We start from the raw sequence: 21,145 nt of genomic DNA on the forward strand, positions 1-21,145 counted from the left end.
ATAAAAATTATATAAAGATAAGTTCTGCGTCACCCTGTCATAGTTTATTTTGCGATAATGACTGACTGTACAATATCCCGCTTATTGCACAGCTATTCCAGAAAGCCATGTAATATACTAGATAAATACCTAGAAAACTAAGATAAAATATCAAAATGAAATTTCCTCCTCCAGATTTCCCACCTGTCTCTCCGAACACAACACATGAGCCTGATGAGACCACAACAACATCCACCACTGTATCTCATGCCACAAGACCTCATGTTGTCCCGACAGTTCCCTCAGAATTCTGTGAAGGCAAACAGAATGGGTTATATTTAAACCCAGACGACCCTGCGACCTTCATTCAGTGTTCTAATGGAATGCCCCATAAATTGCATTGCCCTGATGGGACTGTCTTCAATCCTGACTGCTTGTGCTGCGACTGGCCTTAATCAGTGCTCCACCTCTGCAAAGAAAATGTGTTGAATTTTGCCAGTATATATATCTGTGTGTGTGTGTGTGTGTGTGTGTGTGTGTGTGTGTGTGTGTGTGTGTGTGTGTGTGTGTGTGTGTGTGTGTATATATATATATATATATATATATATATATATATATATACTATATATAGTAAAATATATATATATATATATAGTAAAAAAATAATAAATTCATAAATTGTTGTTTTATAACGGGTGCAGTCTGTCTAATTTGTCTGAATAAAACTAACCTGATTAAGCATTAGTCGTCTGCAGTTTTTAAATTTAAAGTGGGACTGCATTGATAAGCTTGTGACATTTCTAAACATTTTAAGATAAAGTTTTTTTTTCAATGTATGAATATTCATTAAAAAATAAATAAGAAAGAACAACCATCTGTTTCCATTAAAACAATTTATTAATTTAAACTTGAAATGAAAAATTCATGTAACATTCTTGACATTTCAAAACGATTAATGTGAAAAATCTACAGTCATTTTCAGTCTCAGCACATTCCATTTCAGTGCAAAAATCACTAAGGATTCAAAGTAACATTTAATCAACCGATAACAATACCTTTGTGTCGAGTTACAGGTGATATGCAGTGGTAAATGTTTATATCCAGACATAATCAGTCATAATACAAACCCAGTTCCAAAAAAGTCGGGACACTGCACAAATTGTGAGTAAAAAAGGAATAGAATAATTAACAAATCTCATAAACTTATATTTTATTCACAATAGAATATAGATAACATATCAAATGTTGAAAGTGAGACATTTTGAAATGTCATGCCAAATATTGGCTCATTTTGGATTTCATGAGAGCTACACATTCCCAAAAAGTTGGGACAGGTAGCAATAAGAGGCCGGAAAAGTTATATGAAGTTACATATAAGGAACAGCTGGAGGACCAATTTGCAACTTATTAGGTCAATTGGCAACATGATAGGGTATAAAAAGAGCCTCTCAGAGTGGCAGTGTCTCTCAGAAGTCAAGATTGGCAGAGGATCACCACAATGACAAGCTAACGAGTGATAACGCTTTGCAGGTGTACTGCACTCACGGATATAAAATAAAAGTGAACTATCAAAGTTAATCTGATAAGATTGGTCGATAATATCAGAAATATGGTGTGAATTAAGTTATATTTTACCACTTTAAAAAACAGAGAGTGATAGTAAGATAAAGATTCTAGAGAAAAAATAAAATAAAAACAGCTACACGGAGCTATGATTTGCAGCAGGCCAACAGGAAGTAGAGAAAACACTGTCCGTGTTATATAACAGGAATGCTACTGTGATGGAAATCACAACATGGAACTCAGGAATACTTCCAGAAAACATTGTCAGTGAACACAATCCACAGTGCCATTCGACCTTGTCGGCTAAAACTCAATAGGTCAAAAAAGAAGCCATATCTTAACATGAACCAGAAGCGCAGGCTCATTTAAAATAGACCGTGGCAAAGTAGAAAACTGTTCTGTTGTCAGACAAAACAAAATTTGAAGTTCTTTTTGGAAAAGAATGTGACAACATTCCTATTCCTAAACTTGAGCAACTTGTCTCTTCAGTCCCCAGACATTTGCAGACTGTTATAAAAAGAAGAGGGGATGCCACACAGTGGTAAACATGGCCTTGTCCCAACTTTTTTGAGATGTGTTGATGCCATGAAATTTAAAATCAACTTATTTTTCCCTTAAAATGATACATTTTCTAAGTTAAAATTTTTTTTTTGTCATCTATGTTGTATTCTGAATAAAATATTGACATTTGAAACCTCCACATCATTGCATTCTGTTTTTATTCACAATTTGTAGTGTCCCAACTTTTTTGAAATCAGGTTGGTAATTAAAGCTATTATTGTAATATATTTACTGTAATTTTGTAATCTGTAATTACTGACCATTTCAGTGCAAAATTAATGAGGGATTCAAAGTGACATTTACACAACCAATAACAATAACTTTGTGTTGAGCAACAGGTTTGTGAGGCAGGTGATATGCAGAGGTAAATGTTCACAGATCCAGACATAAATCACTTCTGTCTAACAACATTTTTAATTAATAATCTATTGGCAAAATGGGTGCCCTAAAATGGATTGAATTGTTGTGCCCACCTTTCTCAAATATCATGAAAAAAACAACAACAACAACAACAACAACAAAAACACCTACTAGGGGTCAAAATAGAACTTTAATTTAAAAAAATGAAAAAGTCAATCAATTGTATTATTAACAAATTACAATTGTAGCTCTCAAACATTACCTAAGCTTTGACTTTATTATGATTCTAATTTAGTTTATAGTCTAAAGCATTCGGAAATCATGCAGAAGAAAATTAAGTAGTTTTACTATGATAAAACCGTGGCTTATTTTTGTAAGGGTTGTGTTGTCCACATGTTTTCTGTTGAAGAAATTATAAAGGCTGTGTCATCTATAGAATCAGAATCAGAATGAGCTTTATTGCCAGGTATGTTTACACATACGAGGAATTTGTTTTCATGATAGAAGCTCCGCAGTGCAACAGTATGACAGCGACAGAACAAAAAACACAAAATAAAATCACTATACCAAAAAGGTGGCCAAAAATGAAAGATTTAATGAATATCTGAATTAAATGTTTGGCCAGTAGCCTGTAAGTGTAACAGCAGCAATTACCCTTTGTATCCCTTTGCAGGCATTTGTAATAACATGTTATTGTATATTTTGTATTAGCCTACATTATGTATTTTAACAGTGTTATTATGGTGGTGAATGGTTATTTCTGACATTAAAACTCATTATTAACATCAAAAAAGTTTCCCAGTAATTTACCAGAAAGTGATATATGGGCCTCGTTTTTACCTGTTTTTATACAGTCTTTTGTTTTTACCTAGATTATGTACAATCTATTTTTATACATATTAAAAATGTATAAGGTGTGTAATGTATTTCACATGTATGAACACATTACAGTTGTTTTCATGACTGTAAGTCTTTCTCCTCAAATGCTATTGAGCTTTAAAGGAAGTAAGGATGACAACAGAGTAGTCTCCAAGTTGTCAATGGACTTCAACCCAAAACTCAGTACTTAGAGGTAATAAGGTTTGAATAGAAATACAAACAGTGTATATGACATTAGTTATAGTACTGTATAAAGTCACTTTGATAAAAGCATCTGCCAAATGAATGGATGCACATTAGGGTGCGTAGCTGATGACACGTTTTTGGGTGAAATCCCCCTCGAGAGTGAAGATGTGTAGAGCAAAAGTTTATAGCTATCAGAATTATATTGAATCAGATTGAATGAGTCTGTTCAGATGAATGAAGTCTTTTTAGATTACTTATGTGCCAACTAGTTTATTACATTGATCTAAATAGAATATTCCTGTATCATATTGATTTAAAATAGAAAGAGAAAGAAAATATATTCCATTCATTGTTTTTAACAAGATGAAGTCAAGGTTTCCCAAACTAGGGTTCATGAAGAAACTGCAGGAGGATTGTGAGTTTAATTATAAGCTAATAATTCATATAATCATTAAAATTGAAAATTAAATAATTTTAAATGAACAACAATCAAAATAAAACACTTACTCAAAAAGATGAAATATTTTATTTGCTTGCATGTCATGTGACCATTAACCAACATTAAAGAACTGTGAGCATGCAAATGCATTACTTATTAACTTATTACCTTAAATTCAGGTAAATATATGAAGTTAAAGAGGTTCATCTGACAAAAAAAGTTTTAAAATCCCTGCATTACATTTAAATATGAAATAACATTAATTGTGCATTTAAATGTGTTTGAAAGACAAAAGTCTTCCAAAGACATGGTAATTCATGATTAAATAAGAGTGATAATTCAAATAAAAAATGTATATCATAACAATATAGTTGATGCAATGTTGAAATGTTGTAAATGTTTAATTATTTTTGTAGCTATTATAGCCACATCAATAGGTAGAAAACTATCTGAATCTGTATAAGTGGTAGGCTATTGTATGAAGGAAAATTTAAAAGATGAAAAAAAGAATCAGTCATAATCAATAAATCATGAAAAAAAAACTGATTACAAGTATTTTAAAATGTCATATAGTCTAATTAAAAGCACTTATTTTTTGGAGTTATATTATGTAATCCACCTTACATGTGTCTATCCAGCACTGCCTGTCCATCAGAAAGAATCGTGTTTAGTGTCATGATTTTATTTGTCTTGATGATTCAAAATGACTCGCTTTTGTCCTTTTGGCGTGCTGACTCGAATAAAAATAGATTACATTTTCGATTTGTTTCTCAGCAAACTCTACCATATATGCTCTTCAGCTTTGCAGCATATTTTGGATTGTTTTACAGAATTAGGCATACCAGAATTTAAAAAAGAGCCCTACTCGCATACTTTGAAATAAATTGATACAAAAGGTCTCATTTTAAAACATGTGTAAAACATTGCATATTTTGTATTTTATATGTTTACACTACTGTGATAAATACTGACAAAAAGTCAGATTTTTATTAAGTTTTTAATTAAGTTTTTATTTAAGAGTCTGTAATTTGATGTTTGAATAATGTTTGGTCTGTTGCTTGAGAAAATCTCTTTTGATTCCACTAGGGGGCAATAAACAGGAGAAAAACGAATTTTGTCGATAACATATTCTCAGCAAAAGTTATTTAGCTTTAACCACAAGGTGGCGCTAGAGTCTCCAAGTGTACTTTCACAGTCACCGTTTTTTATTTCTGAAAGCAGTAGGCATACCTTAACTTAAAAGACAGCCCTACCAACATACTTTGGAATAAATTGATAGAAATGATCTCATTTTACAGAAAACTCTTTGGAGTTTAACACAAGGGTAAGATATTGCATATTTTGTATTTTTACAATATTACAATAAACAGACAAAAGTCAGATTTTTATTATTTTTAAATTAAGAATTTTATTTAGGAGTCTGTTATTTAGGACCTGTTAGGTCTATTTCCCTGCAGAAGTCAGCACTACCCACATACTTTGGAATAAATTGATAAAAATGGTCTCATATTGAAGAAAACAACCTAAAGTAAAAGCTGATATAGGATTTTAGGCTAGTATGTGAGCACAGATGTAGTTATCAGCGCAGAAATATGATTCATAAGTTTGCTTGTTTACAGGAGTCATTTCAGTTTTCGTGATTCTTTTGAAAATTATTGTTTGTTATGTCACTGTAATGTATACGATCTGTGAAACAAACATTCCTGAGAGTGAGAGCTTTCATTTGACGTGTGACTTGTCTATGTTTGGTGAGTTTGTGTACGTACTATAAATATGAAATATGAACATTTTTGTCTGATTTTCTCAAGGGGAAAATTGTGAGTAACAGCTGATGAAAATTTGCATCACAAAATAAATTATATTTTAAAGTATGTATTATATATGTATAAATAACCTCTGACACAGAGAAGAAAGAAAACTCCTCACATGACTGCTAAGTTACCGAACATCTGAACATAACGAACCAAATGCCCATTGACGGATCTTCTTCTGTCTGCACGCAGAAGTATATTTCTGCAAGCGTAAATATTGTGGAAATATCATAATTAATTGTGTCTAGGCATATGGGGGTCATCATGTGACACACAGCAGCCACAACAGCATATTGGCAAATTATTATTAAGCATTATTTATTAATTTTTTTCATTTTTATTAGAAACATTCCAAGACGCATGAACTATATAATGAAATATCTTGATTCTCACATTTCATAGAATGTTAATAACAATAATATACGATGGTCAAAGTAGCCTAATTATGTAATTTATTATAAAACCCTGTTTACTTAAGTAACAGATATAGGTCTCATGCCATAACATATTTTTAATACAACTGACTTTATATTAAATGTGAATTTAACATTGAACGTTAATGTGATATAAAAATTGCTACTAATCTTTCATTGTTCAGAAAGAGAGCAAGTAACATTTACATTATCAGACTCATCTGAATGCCTCTGATTGGCCATTGCATTCAAAAGCTCAACATAATCTTGTGTGATTGGTTAATAATGGCCAGCGCTGTAAAAACGCATCTATCTCTGGCTCAGCGCCAGCAAGCGATCACAGATCTGACTCGCTGAACGTACTCGCACCGGTGTGATTGTATTAAAATTAATAAAATCTTAATCGGCTATTTTTTGTCTTTTGGAAGCTGCATTCAACTTGACTCCCCTCTGTTATAAGCCACACAAACTAATGTCACAGTGGTATCGTGTACTGTAATCGAATGTAGCCCAAGTTATTACCTGTTACCTGTTAAACAGTAGACAGCAAACGCGGTGTTCATCTAATAAGGATCTCCATCGCAAGCAAATAATAATATGCTTTGCAGATTTGCTTTCAATTCAGTGCAGTTCCATAGCCACGTTTTCACCACTGCTGATGTTCTTAAACACAACTCTGAGTGAACCGCTTCAGAAGCTCAGCGCGTGCGGCAGGGAACTGAACGAATCATTCAAACTGATTCATGAACCAATTCACTCGTTTGCCAATTGGTTTGATCAAGCCTTTGAACAGAGTTGACTCAAAAGAATGAATCATTTGCGAATGGGCATCACTCATTGTCCAGAGAAAAGTAGACGGCGCGTTTGGAATAAACTGAAGCATTATAACATTTATTGCATTAAGATAAAGTAACGAGAGGAGCGTCGCCCACAGTAACGAAGTAAAAGTACAGATTTTTCCCAAACAATTTACTCAAGTAAGAGTGAAAGTACCCATCTTTAAATATACTCCAAAAATTATTAGTTACCCCCAAAAAATACTCAAGTAAATGTAACGAAGTAAATGTAACGAAGTAAATGTAACGAAGTAAATGTAACTCGTTACTACCCACCTCTGCCAGGTATCATGGGACTTGCAAGAAAGCAGAGGTTATACCATAGACTGTATAAAAACATGGACGTAGTGTCCGTGACGTCACCCGTAGACTCCTGAAGAGAGTTTTTGAAGCCTAAAGTGTGCAGAGCGAGCCTTCGCCATCTTGGCAGCGCGTCACCGCTCGACTCTCCCGGACAATCGAAAATGGGCAAAAGGGCGGGAGCTGGTTGCTGAAGCCACGCCCACCTAGCGCGACGGCTGTGACAGCAGTGGCAATTCACCTCTCACTCAAGTGGCCACGCCCTTAATTATGCAGAAATTTAAGGCTTATAATTTAAATGGATGAGTTATAAAAAAATTCACCCCCCTCACAGTTGTCATGAAGGGCAAAATTAGCTATATAGACCAAAATCATTTTTTGAACCAGGCTGAAAACATGTTTTTTTCTGCTGTAAAGTTGGGCATTTTAACATGGGGAGTCTATGGGATTGACTCTCTTTTGCAGCCAGCCTCAAGCGGCCAGTCGATGAATTGCAATTTTAGTCACTTCCTTATTGGCTTCACTAGAGAGAGTGGGAGGTTGCCGCTCGGGTTATACGCTTTCAAAAAATACCATATGCAGTGGCGGATCTAGACAATTTTGCATGGGGGGGCAAAGGGGTGGCAAGAGGTCTTGGCAGGGTGGCAGGGGTACATGGAATCCCTATATATGAATTGCTTTAAAAAAAAACACAAAAACAATTTTAAACTACAGTAGTTATTGTTTAATCATGCCCTTACACACTACAACGTTTTTTAATTCACAACACACACACCAGTTATGTTTAGACTACTTAATTCTATTGTATTTGTTATTTCCCCAGTTGTAACCTGGTTTCATTGCTGTGATATCTGAGAGGAATTGGATTTAAAAGGACTGCTTAGGCTTAGCTTATCAAATGATCGATCTCCTAACTGGCACTGTATTGTGTGTTGTAACGTAACAGCCCAAACTTAAATTGGGTATTTTTATTTAAAGTAATTAATTAATTATTAAAGCGATTTAAGGGAATAAAGAAAAAGAAAGGCTTGTTGTATTAGTGAAATAATTGTAACTATTTGCAACTAATATTTTATTTTTAATTTACATAAATGAATCAAGGAAATTATAGCATATTTTCAATTCAAAAAGGCAAAATTTAATAAATAGATAAAAAAAGTTGAACTTTTCTATTGTAAAACAGTCAAATATTAAATTATCTACTTACATTTTACCAGGCATTTGTTAACTTATTTAATAATTTTGACATTGATGAGCTAGACCGCTGAACTTTTAGTCTTCCTAACAACAAACAGAGAGTTGCGTAATGTAGTGCATCAGAGCAGCATCAATAATAATATCAAGTGAATCTCTTATCTGCATCTTAAGTTCATTGCCAATAATAATGACAGGTTTGCGAACGTGAACATCTTCAGCACAGCGACTCATTTAAACGCCTCTGATTGGCCGATGTGATCAACAGACATGTCTGTGATTGGCTACAATGCTCAACGTTGCAAAAGCACGTCTAAAGTACCTTTAATGCAAAGGGAAAAATATAAATAAAAATGTAATATGCACTGTTCATGATTAGTTAATCGCGGCCGCTGTAATCTTATTCACATTTGTTTTTCTGATGAATTGTTTTGCTCTGTGAGAAAGACAAGTTAGCAAAATATTCGGGGCTTTACTAAAAACTTTCGGGGCTTAAGCCCCATTAGCCCAGCCCTAGCGCTGGCCCTCAATATTTTATATTTTTTATTAAGCTGTTCTTGTCTTTACTAAAATCAAAATCAGGCTAATCAAAGAGAAGAGTGCTCTTACAAATCACGAGGGAGCGATTTGACCGCTGATTTTGCCTAACGTAATAGACTCGCTGTTTTTGCTGATGCTGAATCGTCTTTAGCATACAATACATTCATTACAAATTTAACTTTAAGTTAAACGTGTGTTTAAACTACACCTGGGGAAACTCACTTCACCTTCAGAGGATCTGTCCGGGGCAGTTCAGTCTCTGGTTGCAGGGCCACCGCACCGAAGCAGACTCGTTGTGTGTATGAGCCAGACTGAGCGAACGCCGCTCTGCACGTTTGAATCAGGGACGTAACTAAGTATTTGAGGGGCAGGGGGGAAGGGCGAATAATACATTTAAAATTAAAAATTAAATTGTTCACTTTTGGTAAATGTATTGGACATAGTGGTGGGTTGTTTTTGTAAGTACAGTTTTTGGATCATTAAAGTTAGGGGGGCAGCTTGGGGGGCAAGGCTCTAGAGTGGGGGGGCACCTGCCCCCCCTTGCCCCCCTGTAGATCCGCCCATGACCATATGTCTAGTTGTAATGCCACGCCAGCAGAGGGAGCCCTCACTGGAGTATTGACTGTTCGCCACTCCCTCTGCTTCTACAGTCATTTCCTGTTTGGGACTATTTAACATGTGTCAGCATGTCACTTCACTGCGAAGTATTGCCAGTTAACCTGCCTTACCAAGCGTTTTCCTTGTGCGTATTCTGACTGCCTGTTTTTTTCACAATTCTGCCTGTTACCTCATTCACATCTCTTGGATTGCCCCTTTGGATTTACTGTTTGATTGGACTGTTTTTTGTGTTTGACCTGTTCGCCTACCTACTCGTCTCTGCCTACTGGATTACCCCTTTGTATGTTGAAAGATCGGACTGCCCTTACGGTATTGACACTTTGCCTGGTTACACGACTCTGATTGTAAGATCTTCCTTTAATAAACTCCTGCAAATGGATTCACATTTTTAGGGGAAGTCGTGGCCTAATGGTTAGAGAGTCGGATTCCCAATCGAAAGGTTGTGAGTTCGAGTCCCGGGCCGGCATGTACAGTTCTCTCTCCACTTTCAATACCACGACTTAGGTGCCCTTGAGCAAGGCATTGAACCCCCAACTGCTCCCCGGGCGCCGCAGCATAAATGGCTGCCCACTGCTCCGGGTGTGTGCTCACAGTGTGTGTGTGTGTTCACTGCTCTGTGTGTGTGCATTTCGGATGGGTTAAATGCAGAGCACAAATTCTGAGTATGGGTCACCATACTTGGCTGAATGTCACTTCACTTTTTTTTTTTTATTCTGCCTCAGCCTCTTCGTTACACTAGTTTTTTGCTTCATAGTTTATAGATTTTTTTAAATAATATGATGTCCTCCATGAAATGTGTCACACATGGCGGGTTTGATGAGGAATGGCTAGCAGACTTGAGAACGACACGGCCGGACAGGGGCTTGTCGCAACCACATGTGACGACTCCGGGCTGGACTCCGCTTCGTCCACAGTGAAAGCCGATCCACAGCACAAAATTTATGTATTTCCTCAGCAACCAGCACAGATCAGCTCTAGACATGACGAAGTGGACATCGTCCTCTTTTGGAAGGCTAAACAAAGTCGTTTTGATTTCACAACAAAACACACAGCATCTCCAAAACACGGCGGTAACAACAATATTACACCAAGAATAAAAGTTATGCCTTCTTTCTTCCCACACAGTGACGTAGATATGTGGGGGCGAGTTTGAACGAGCCATTTTAGGAGGGCATGGACAAGTCTTAACTTTGATAAAGAATATCTCTTTGGATTTGAGACTTTAGTCTTTGCAACTTTACAGATCATCTTTATGCACCATGAGCTTGTAACACTCTAAAGATAAAGGAAAAATTTTAATTGCATTATATGACCCCTTTAAACAATGGAACAAAGTCTCTGACTGTTATAACATGCTGGGCCAATGACAAAGGGAAAAGCTATTTCAGGGAAATTCAGTCTACTTACGTTTCTTAATCATTGGTATATGAAGGAGTGACACTGACGTGTTATATAAATGATAACTTCTGTCTTTCATACAACAGTAGCAGACAGAATTTCTTGACTGATACAACCATCACATTATGATGACCAAATTTATTTTTCTAGCTGGTAAGTCATTTTTGATCTTACAGAATGAAAGAGCTTGTTGGCCTTGGAGTTTTTTATATGTTATAAACTGTAACATTCTGTTTTGTCTTTCAGGTTTTTCCCTGGCATTGTGTCACTTAGGTATTTTAGTTTTTTTATTTGTTTTTCAATTCCTAAAAATAATAATAATGAGTATTATATTATATTATATTATATTATATTATATTATATTATATTATATTATATTATATTATATTATATTATATTATATTATATTATATTATATTATATTATATTATATTATATTATATTATATTATATTATATTATATTATATTATATTATATTATATTATTTCTTTCAGGATGTGCCTCCGAACTGATATGCTACTTCACAAACTGGTCTCAGTACAGACCTGGTGTTGGCAAGTACATGCCAGAAAATGTGGATCCACATCTGTGCACTCATTTAATTTATGCTTTTTCCGTCATTAATTCGACAAATGAGTTGATCACTTCTGAATCTAATGATGAAACTCTGTACAAATCTTTCAATGGACTAAAGGAAAAGTATGTGCTATCTGATGTTTTGTTTGTGAATGCGTTTTATAATCAAATAGAATACATTATGTAGTTTTGAATACAATCTTAAAAATAAAGGTTCTAAAACTATTCGTTCCACTAAAGGTCCTCGACAATGTAAAAAATAAATGTTTCTTTCAAGAACTGTTAACTGAAAAGTTATTTGGGGAACCAAAACTGGTTCTTCTATTGCATTGTTCTGAAAACCCTCTTTTGGAACCTTGTTTTTTAAGAGTGTAGTGATAATTTGACAGAGACATTAAAGTGAATAATGATACAAATATTTGACTTGACAGAAATCCCGGCTTGAAGACTCTCTTGGCTGTCGGAGGATGGAGCTTTGGCTCAGAACAGTAAGAATCCTGCTTAAAACAGTGAATTTTGAAGGATGTGTGTTAAACATAACTGTTTATTTCATCTTCATGGTACTTCTCATCAGGTTTAGCATCATGGTGTCCACATCAGCAAACAGGCAGACGTTTATTCAGTCCTCCATCACATTTCTGAGGAAACATGGCTTTGATGGTCTGGATCTGGACTGGGAGTATCCGGGTTCCCGTGGAAGTCCTCCAGAAGACAAGCAGAGGTTCACTCTGCTCTGTAAGGTACTGCAGTATTTACAGATATTTTTACACAATACAATAGTTTTAAAAATCGAATTATGCTGTTTATATGATGAGATGATAACATGGTTGAATGCTTAAGTACAAAACAATAAAGATAATAGATAATTCCACTAGTGAAAATACTCTTTTCTTTTGTAAGTATTTGAGCTTACACAAGTTTGTTTTAAACTTCAAGGGTTCTGAGCATCTTAAGCTTCAGTGAAAACTGTCTTATTCATTTTACCTCATAACATTTATTTATGTAACATTTTTCTAAATCCAAAAACTTTGTTTATTTACAAGTTTATATTAGATTTTGAATCCCAGTATAATTTATTTTCATTTTTTTTCCCATTATATTTCCATTATAATTTACTTTGACTATTACAGGAGCTCTTGGAAGCCTATGAGGCAGAGAGTGCTGCCACTGAACGTCCCAGACTCATGGTCACTGCTGCAGTGGCTGCTTTTAAAGGAACCATTGATGATGCTTATGAAATTGCAGAAATTGCCAAGTAAGAATTTTAAAATGAATATGAATCAAATGAATATGTAGTCTGGCCAAGACCCACACAGTCTGCCTCATTATTTGCTTCAATGTCTTGAGTCTGAGCTGATGACTCTGAACTTCTGGTAATGCAGGTATTTGGACTTCATTAATGTGATGACCTATGACTTCTACGGTTCGTTTGAAAATTTCACCAGGCACAACAGTCCTCTGTACGCTGGCTCTGGATACCCAGGAGGCAACATCTACTATAACACTGTAAGACGGACATATATCGTACTGTATTCTTAACTTCATGCGTAACATTTAAATGATTGTGAATGAGACTGTGAGTCATTCCAAATATCAAGAAGCTGGAAACATGCAACATGAAATTCACAAGTTCACCCTTAAATCTAATCTGATAGCAAATAGTAAGCATATTTTATTGTGCTGACCTGGGGGAGGGGTCCGGGCCCGGAACATAGCCCGAACCCAAAGATCTCCCCTACCCCTAATTTGGGATGAAAAATATATTAGAAGTGAGGAGTTGGGATGGAGGAGGGATGGCGAAAAACTGTTGTAGGACAGAGGTAGGAAGACTGCATATACATACACTTGGTGTGCTAGTGGTGTGGCCGGAGCTGAAGAGGGAACACTTGGGATACAGAACGAGCTGCATGGATCAGCAAACGAACTTTTATGACATTTGAATCCTTTATGTAAAAATTTTGAAGAAGTTAACAATTCATTCATTATACAATTGCAAGCAGTTTTGTAAATTACGTCTTCACTTGTTATCCAAAAAAATTTGGTAAAGCATAATAAAGGGAGAGAGAGAGAGAGAGAGAGATTTGGCCCCCAAATCACTAAGTCCGACCCTACATTTAGGTCAACTGGAACTTGGAGCAGAAGACTTATCATGTTCTTGATTCACTGAACTTAGTCATAAAGGTTTAAAGGGGTCATGTGACGTTGCAAACGCGTAATTTTTTTACAAAGCTCACCGTTCTGAACAGCGAGATGACTTATGCTGTGTTTTTATGCGTTGTGTATCAGACTGTGTAAACATATAACTATGTCTGCATTTGTGATCAGAAAAAAATTATGAACAACAAGCGGTACTCTACACTGCTTAAAACTTGTTGAATCATCAGTGGCAAGTTCTTAAATATAAAAAAATGACTTACAAGCTGTGAGTCAAAAGCTTTTTATTGGAAAAAATAAATATATATAAGAATATATGCCTAATATATTACATGATATTTTCCAATATACTGCAATATATTTTTGTTTCATAAGGGACACTTGGCGTGCTAGTTAAGATGGTTAGCTAAACGAGATGCACCTGTGCCAAATTGGATGATTATCTGATTGTGCTCCTCCCGAACCTTGTTAATAAAACATAATTTCACAAGTTCACCCTTACATCTAATCTGATAGCAAATAGTAAGCATAGTTTGGCGCGTTGTCCTGGGGGAGGGGTCCGGGCCCGAAACATAGCCTGAACCCAAAGAACTTCCCAAAAGAAGCTTAAAAGGCATAGGACAGCAGCCAGAGAGCTAAATTTGGTTGCCCCCTCAAATATGCGTGCTGAGAAGAGAGAAGGCACAGAGCGACCGGGAGAGCCCATGCAGTGTTTGACGAGAGCTGCGGCTCGCCACGTCTTACTGGCGAGCCCTCCGTGCTGCTATGAGAGGAGCACAATGACAGATATCTAATGAGGGATTCTTGCTGCATCCGAAGGGAGCTGTGGCTCTGCTGCACCGGAAGGGAGAGTCCCTCTTGCGGCTGAGTATGAGGCGCGGTTTGATGCATCTGATGAAGGGCTCTCACTGCGACCGAAGGGAGCCGTGGGTCTGCTGCACCAGAAGGGAGAGCCTCGTCAGATACTGAATAGGCAAGGAGATACGAGGCGCGTTTTGACTCATCAGATGGAGGGCTCCTACTGCAACCGAAGAGAGCCAGTGGCTTTACTCCACCAGGAGGGAGATCCCTGACCACCATTGAGCATGCAACATATCTCAGACAGGGGGTTCACCCTGCGACCTAAGGGTGCCGTGGATCTGCTGGACCGGAAGGGGAGCCCTTGTCCTGTTTTATGCTGAATAAGCAATTAAACGCGACTGATGGAGGGACTCTTGCTGCATCCGAAGGGAGCTGAAGCTCTGCTGCACTGGAAGGGAGAGTCCCCTTTGCGACTGGATATGAGGCATGGTTTGACGCAACTCAACAACAGACAGAAGGCTCACACTGCGATCGAAGGGAGCCACTGCCCTGCTGCACCAAAAGGGAGAGCCCTGTCCAATGCTGAATAGGTGAGGATGTTTGTAACGATGGCTGGAAGGCCCTTACTTTGCCCAAAGGAGTGGGGACTTACTGCATAATCGAGTAAATAAAATGAATTAAAAACACTTAAAATTTCATTTAATCATTAATTTATTTGCATTTTTTTTTTCACAAAATGAGTGACTGGAAACTTTTCTGCGGGAAAGGCTGACTGAGCAAGGATCAGTTTAGAGGGTTTTTGGAATCAAAAACGTGTAACAGGATGGTTAGAGTCATCGACGAAGAGATGGTCCAGTGCAGATTTAGATTGAGCATTCCGGAGTTGGACATAAGAAAAGGGAGCCTGATAAGGTTGAATTGGAGATAAAACATGTATATGGAGTGGCCTTTCCTTTCTTGGGCCATCTTTATTTAATGAAGTAAGCGATAGTTTCACTATCAAGTATAGACAAATCAGGAATGGCGGTTGAGAAGCCATGCCAGTGGGCGATGTTACATGCAGTGATTAGCTGAGAGGAGGAGGGAGGCAGTGCAATGTGAGAAGCGTCTGAATCTGGGGCACGACCTAAACTTGCTTTGTCTTGAAGCTCAAGGAGAGCCGGAACTTGATCTGGAAAACAACGTCATTTTAAATGAAGTAGGGAGCTATGAGGAAGAGGAGCATGGGCTGCAACTGTCAGCAGAGGCAGCCTGACGTTTAAATCATCTTCTATGGGAGCAGGAGGCCACTGAAAAGAAAAATTGGTCATTAGTAACTAGAGAAAAAGCCTGGGATGTTTTGGCCTGAGTTACAAGTGGAGACAGTGTCACGCTTCCTTTAGCTGCTGTAGGCCACAGGGAGGGAGTGGATTGGATTGACATCCTGAAGAGCCTGTGCATCCTGCATGGCTAGCAGAGGAAGCCTCATGCTAGCATCTGCTATGCGAGCTGAAGGCCGCTGAAAAGGAAAAGGATTAGAAGTAGCAGGAGGAAAAGACTGAGATGTGAGGGCATGTCTTGCCAGCATAAGCAGCTGTAGTCCATGGGGGCTTGTGATATTCGGGGGGAAATGCTGAGGAGCCTGTGCAGCCTTGCACAGCTAGCAGAAACAGCTTCACAAGCATGTGTTACGGGAGCTGGAGACCACTGAAAAGAGAGAGTGGTTAGTAGGAGAAATTACGTCTTTGACAATAAAAAAAAAAAAAAAAAAAATGACAAAATACATGCTTTTCCTCTTAACCACACAAAAAGCAGTAAGTATTGAAACATCTACCCAGCCAAGCAGCTCATCGGCTGGTAGAGACATGGAGAGAGGTGCCTAACAGTGTGCACAATGCATGCAAATTAGGTTGCCAGTTGTAGTTGTTCAATCATTTTTATGGTTTCTTTGATACTCCTTGGCTATTAGTTTTTGCCTATTATTTTAAATTATTTAGGTACAGCGTTGAACTTAATTTGTCAAATCAATTTCCATCCTATCGATCTGAGTACGATGAGGGATTTAAAATACAGGTAAAATGACAGAAATGTGAGTAATTTCATTGTATTCTACAAAATTGATCTTAAAAAATCTTCTTAACCTTTATTTAAACAGGAAAGTCACATTGAGGTTAAAACCTCTTTTACAAATGAGACCTGGTCAAGACAGGGTCGAATAGCGGAATTAAACATATAACAAGCCACAATAAAAACAAAACAACATCATCATTTGATACAACAGAAAACTCAACAAACAAGTCTCCACAACAAAATATAATACAACATTGAAACACAGCACAGCAGTGCATACATTTAGATATTACACAAAACCTTACATAATACTGATCACAGATACGACATTATTAAATCATAAGTTTAAAAAAAGGAGTTAAGTGGTAGTAGAATTGGCAAAACAACTGCAATTAGCAGTGACCAGATCCTTTATTCTATGTTTAAAATAATTTAAAGAGATGAGGGATTGTAGTTTGAGTTTGGTCTGCACATCATTCCAAGACCAAGGGCCATAATAAAACAGGCTTAGCTTTCCAGCCTCTGATCTAATAGCTGGCACTTTGAACTGTAGGCAGTTATGTGACCTGAGATTATGACAGCTTTGAAAAGATAAAAATTTCCTATTTAAATAATTTGGAAGTTTTCCTAAAATAACTTTGTAAATTAAAACATAACAATGTTCAAGTCTGCGCAAATGAAGGGATGACCATCCTACCATACTTTACAATATACAATGATGTGTCCTAAAACTAGAGTTAGTGACATATCTGAGAGCAGAGTGATAAAGGGGGTCAAGTTTGGACAAGGTGGACAGAGAGGCAAATCTGTAGATAGTATCCCCGTAATCAGTCTGAGACAGAAAAAGGCTAGCAACTAAGCGTTTTCGTGGAGCCAATGAAAAACAGGACTTTAGCCTATACAAAAAACCCAATGTGAATTTTATTTAAAGTATTTAAAGTTTAGATTAATATCCATCCAAAATCCCAGATATTTGTAATTATCTACAGACTGGATACAAACTCCATCCAGTGACGTGATGGAGACAGATGGTAGCTTTGTTCGCCCAGTAGTAAAAGCCATAACTTTAGTTTTATGAGGGTTTAACAACAGCTTCAAATCTTGTAGAGCATATTGCAGGGTTTCAAAATCTGCCTGCAAATTTGAAAAGGCTAACTCAGCTGTGGGAGCACAGGAATACAAAACTGTTTCATCTGCATACAGATGATACTTACAAAATTTAAACTTATCACAAATATTATTAATATAAACTAGGAAAACCAAGGGTCCCAAAACTGAACCTTGTGGAACACCCTTCATAACAAGAACTGGGTTTGACATGTCGTTGCCATATTTAACCATTTGCGAATGATTGATCAAGAAGCTATGGAACCATTTGATCGAATTACATCCAATGCCGGCTCTCAGCAGGGTATTAACCAGTAATGGATGGTCCACAGTATCAAACGCCTTTGTGAGGTCTATAAACAAAGAAACACAAATCATGTCATTTAAAAACTTTAACCTTTAGCATCTTTACTTAAAAACTTAATTTGCAACACAGCCTATGCTATTAGCTGAGGCAGCCTCACGCTAGCGACTGTAACAAGCATAGACATAAGTAAATATAGTATCCATGTTTATGGCTACAAGAGCTCAAGGCCTGGCTACATGCCGCACTGCATCCGGAAGATCCACGGTGAAAAAGTTGAGCCAAATCGGGAAGCGAATGAGGTTTTGCTGCGGTTAGAACTGGGGCACGGCCCAGGCTTATTTGAGTCCTGCTGCTGCAACCCAAAACTCGAGGAGATCCAGGTCTATGAGGAGATTCGGGGCTATGCTCGATCTATTGGCCGACTTGGATAATTTGAAAGATGAAGAATAGATTGTACAGCTCTGCTTTGTTTAGCCTCCTTGAGAATGATTCGTCTGTGATGATGAAGCCTGGAGATAAAGTGTAAAGGGGTATGCTTAGGGCTGGCAGGTTGCGACGGAGGATACGAAAAATCCCCAGTACAGATCTCCTCGTTGTACCGAAAAAATTGAGTCTGTGATTATTAAGGCCAAAGGAGCAAAACTGAATGCCAAAAAACTGTCGTAGGACAGAGGTAGGAAGACTACATATATATAAGTTTGTAGTGCTAGTTAAGATGGTTAGCTAAACGAGATGCACTTGTGCCAAGATGATTATCTGATCGTGCTCCTCCCGAACCTTGTTAATAAAACATCATTAAGTGATTTGTCATGACAATGCAGGATTTTGCAATGAAATACTGGAGAGATGAGGGCGCTCCTGTGGAGAAGCTGAGGATGGGCTTTGCTACATATGGAAGAACATTTCGTCTGTCTTCACTTTCTGGACCCAATGGACTTGGAGCTCCAGCTAATGGTTCTGGATCAGCTGGAAAATACACCAGAGAGGCCGGATTCTGGTCCTATTATGAGGTCTTACCTTCAACTTGAACACATGCATTTACTGTGCATTACAGCTTGTTATTTGATTGTGTAAAATAAAATCAGAAGAGTAATGAACCGATAATCTCCCATCAGATCTGTACTTTTCTTCAAGGAACCTCTGTGGAATGGATTGAGGATCAGAAAGTTCCTTATGCAACAAAAGGATATGAATGGGTGGGATTCGACAACAAGGAAAGCTTTGAGATAAAGGTAAGGATATATCATAAAGATTGGGAAATACATGAAATGTAATGCAGCTCTCATGCTCAAAATAACTACATCTTTTCTGCTTTAGGTGAACTACCTAAAGGAGGAAAAGTTTGGAGGAGCTTTCGTCTGGGCTCTGGATCTTGATGACTTTACAGGACAGTTCTGTGATCAGGGCAAATACCCTCTCATTGGACATCTCAGCACACTTCTTAATAGAGGTACATCTCATATCTTAATCAAGGGCATTATTGTCACAGAAGGGGAAAAAATAATTCTTTGGTAAATCAAAATTATGACATGAACAGACTGTAAAAAACTTACTTTATAATTATGAGACAAGAATTTGAAATGATGAGATACTAAGTTATAATTATAAGACAAAAAGTAGAAACTGAGATTCACAATTATGATTTATATTATATATGAAATATATTATGATCTGTCATAATTATAAATTCACAAATCCATAATTTTTTCTTTCAAAAATTATCTTCCATACATCTGATAAATCATTATAATTAATATCGTGATTGCCTTTTAAGTACTTTTTAAGATGATAAAAAGAATAGATATTCTACAGGTCTGTCACAGTTTATTTTGTGATAATGACTGACTGTACAATAATTATAATGAGCAGTGCTACTCTCATTAAATTAATGCATATCTGTAAAATGTTGATTTAACTTGAAATTTGTTCATAATGGTTAATTACCGCTACGTTATTTTAAAGCTTCTGCTATTCCAGGAAGTTGTGTAATAAAATAGATTAATCATTCCAAAAAAAAATTTTTTTTCTATTTTAACTAGTTGATAAAAAAATCCAATTCAATTTTCTTCCTCCAGATTTACCACCAGTTTCACCAAATCCAACACATGAGCCTGGTAAGACCACAACAGCATCCAGCGCTGGATCTTATGCCACAAGACCTCATGTTCTAATCGCATGCCCCATAAAATGCATTGCCCTGATGGGACTGTCTTCAATCCTGGCTGCATGTGCTGCAACTGGCGTAAAAATTAACATGTTTTCTCTGTTCCACTCCTACTAGGGAAATGTTAAGAACTTTGGCAGGGTTTTGCAAAACTATTTGGTATCAGTAATGGCATAATAATTTCACACTTTACCTTTACGTTTTCTGTTTTCTGTTAAGGTTTTTTTTTTTTTAAAGACATATATGATATAATACTACTTTAATAAAATAATATGCTACATTTTGATGTTTCTTTAAAAAGGAAGCACGGTCTTACTTGTCTGATTAAAACTAACCTGATAAGTGCTAATTTTTACATTTAAATCTGGGGGTTTTTATTACGATGTTAGAATATTTATTCAAATAAAAAAGAACACCCATCTACTGTATTTTTGTTTGTAAACTAAACAAATAAACAATAAACCACCTTGAGATAATTAAAACTATTACTGTAAAATATTTACTGTAATTTTGTAATCCGTAGTCACGGATGTCATTCAAAGTGACATTTAAATAACCAATAACAATAACTTTGTGTTGAGCAACAGCTTTGTGATGCAGGTGATGTGCAGAGGTAAATGTTGACTACAGTCTAACAACATTTTTAATTAATAATCTATTGGCAAAATGGGTGCCTTAAGCAGGATTGTATTGTTGTGCCCACCTTTCTCAAATATCATGAAAACAACAAAAACACCTACTAGGGGTCAAAATAGAACTTTAATAAAAAAAATATTTAAGTAAATAAATACATTTGTATTATTTATAAATTACAATTGTAGCTCTCGACATTTACCTGACTTTGGCTTTGACTTTATTATGACTCTAATTTATTTTATAGTGTTAAGCATTCAGATCATCATAAGCATT

The 21,145-nt window shown here is 36.6% G+C and overlaps 3 protein-coding genes and 1 pseudogene across 3 annotated transcripts in view; 3 read left to right on the plus strand and 1 right to left on the minus strand.

The window, feature by feature from the left end:
- LOC132118058 (acidic mammalian chitinase-like) overlaps nucleotides 1-544 on the plus strand; it is a 30,287-nt pseudogene extending 29,743 nt beyond the window's left edge.
- LOC132118055 (acidic mammalian chitinase-like) overlaps nucleotides 1-20,594 on the plus strand; it is a 71,577-nt gene extending 50,983 nt beyond the window's left edge. Inside the window, exon 12 of the transcript XR_009425877.1 lies at nucleotides 20,377-20,594. The gene's annotated coding sequence lies outside the window, so the exon portion shown is untranslated. The remainder of the gene's footprint in view (nucleotides 1-20,376) is intronic.
- The window catches only part of LOC132118065 (N-fatty-acyl-amino acid synthase/hydrolase PM20D1.1-like), a 324,185-nt gene that overhangs the window by 272,578 nt on the left and 30,462 nt on the right, over nucleotides 1-21,145 (minus strand). The gene's annotated exons all lie outside the window — the stretch shown is intronic.
- LOC132118056 (acidic mammalian chitinase-like) lies at nucleotides 11,118-20,383 on the plus strand. The gene is made up of 11 exons (XM_059527558.1): nucleotides 11,118-11,230; nucleotides 11,324-11,350; nucleotides 11,573-11,777; nucleotides 12,086-12,142; nucleotides 12,229-12,394; nucleotides 12,785-12,909; nucleotides 13,037-13,160; nucleotides 18,894-19,082; nucleotides 19,188-19,304; nucleotides 19,390-19,522; nucleotides 20,148-20,383. The coding sequence occupies exons 1-11, from the start codon at nucleotides 11,203-11,205 to the stop codon at nucleotides 20,351-20,353; spliced, it is 1,377 nt and encodes a 458-aa protein (XP_059383541.1). The 5' UTR covers nucleotides 11,118-11,202; the 3' UTR covers nucleotides 20,354-20,383.

The sequence above is a fragment of the Carassius carassius genome, chromosome 37 (assembly GCF_963082965.1).
Source record: "Carassius carassius chromosome 37, fCarCar2.1, whole genome shotgun sequence".
Taxonomy (NCBI): Eukaryota; Metazoa; Chordata; class Actinopteri; order Cypriniformes; family Cyprinidae; genus Carassius; species Carassius carassius.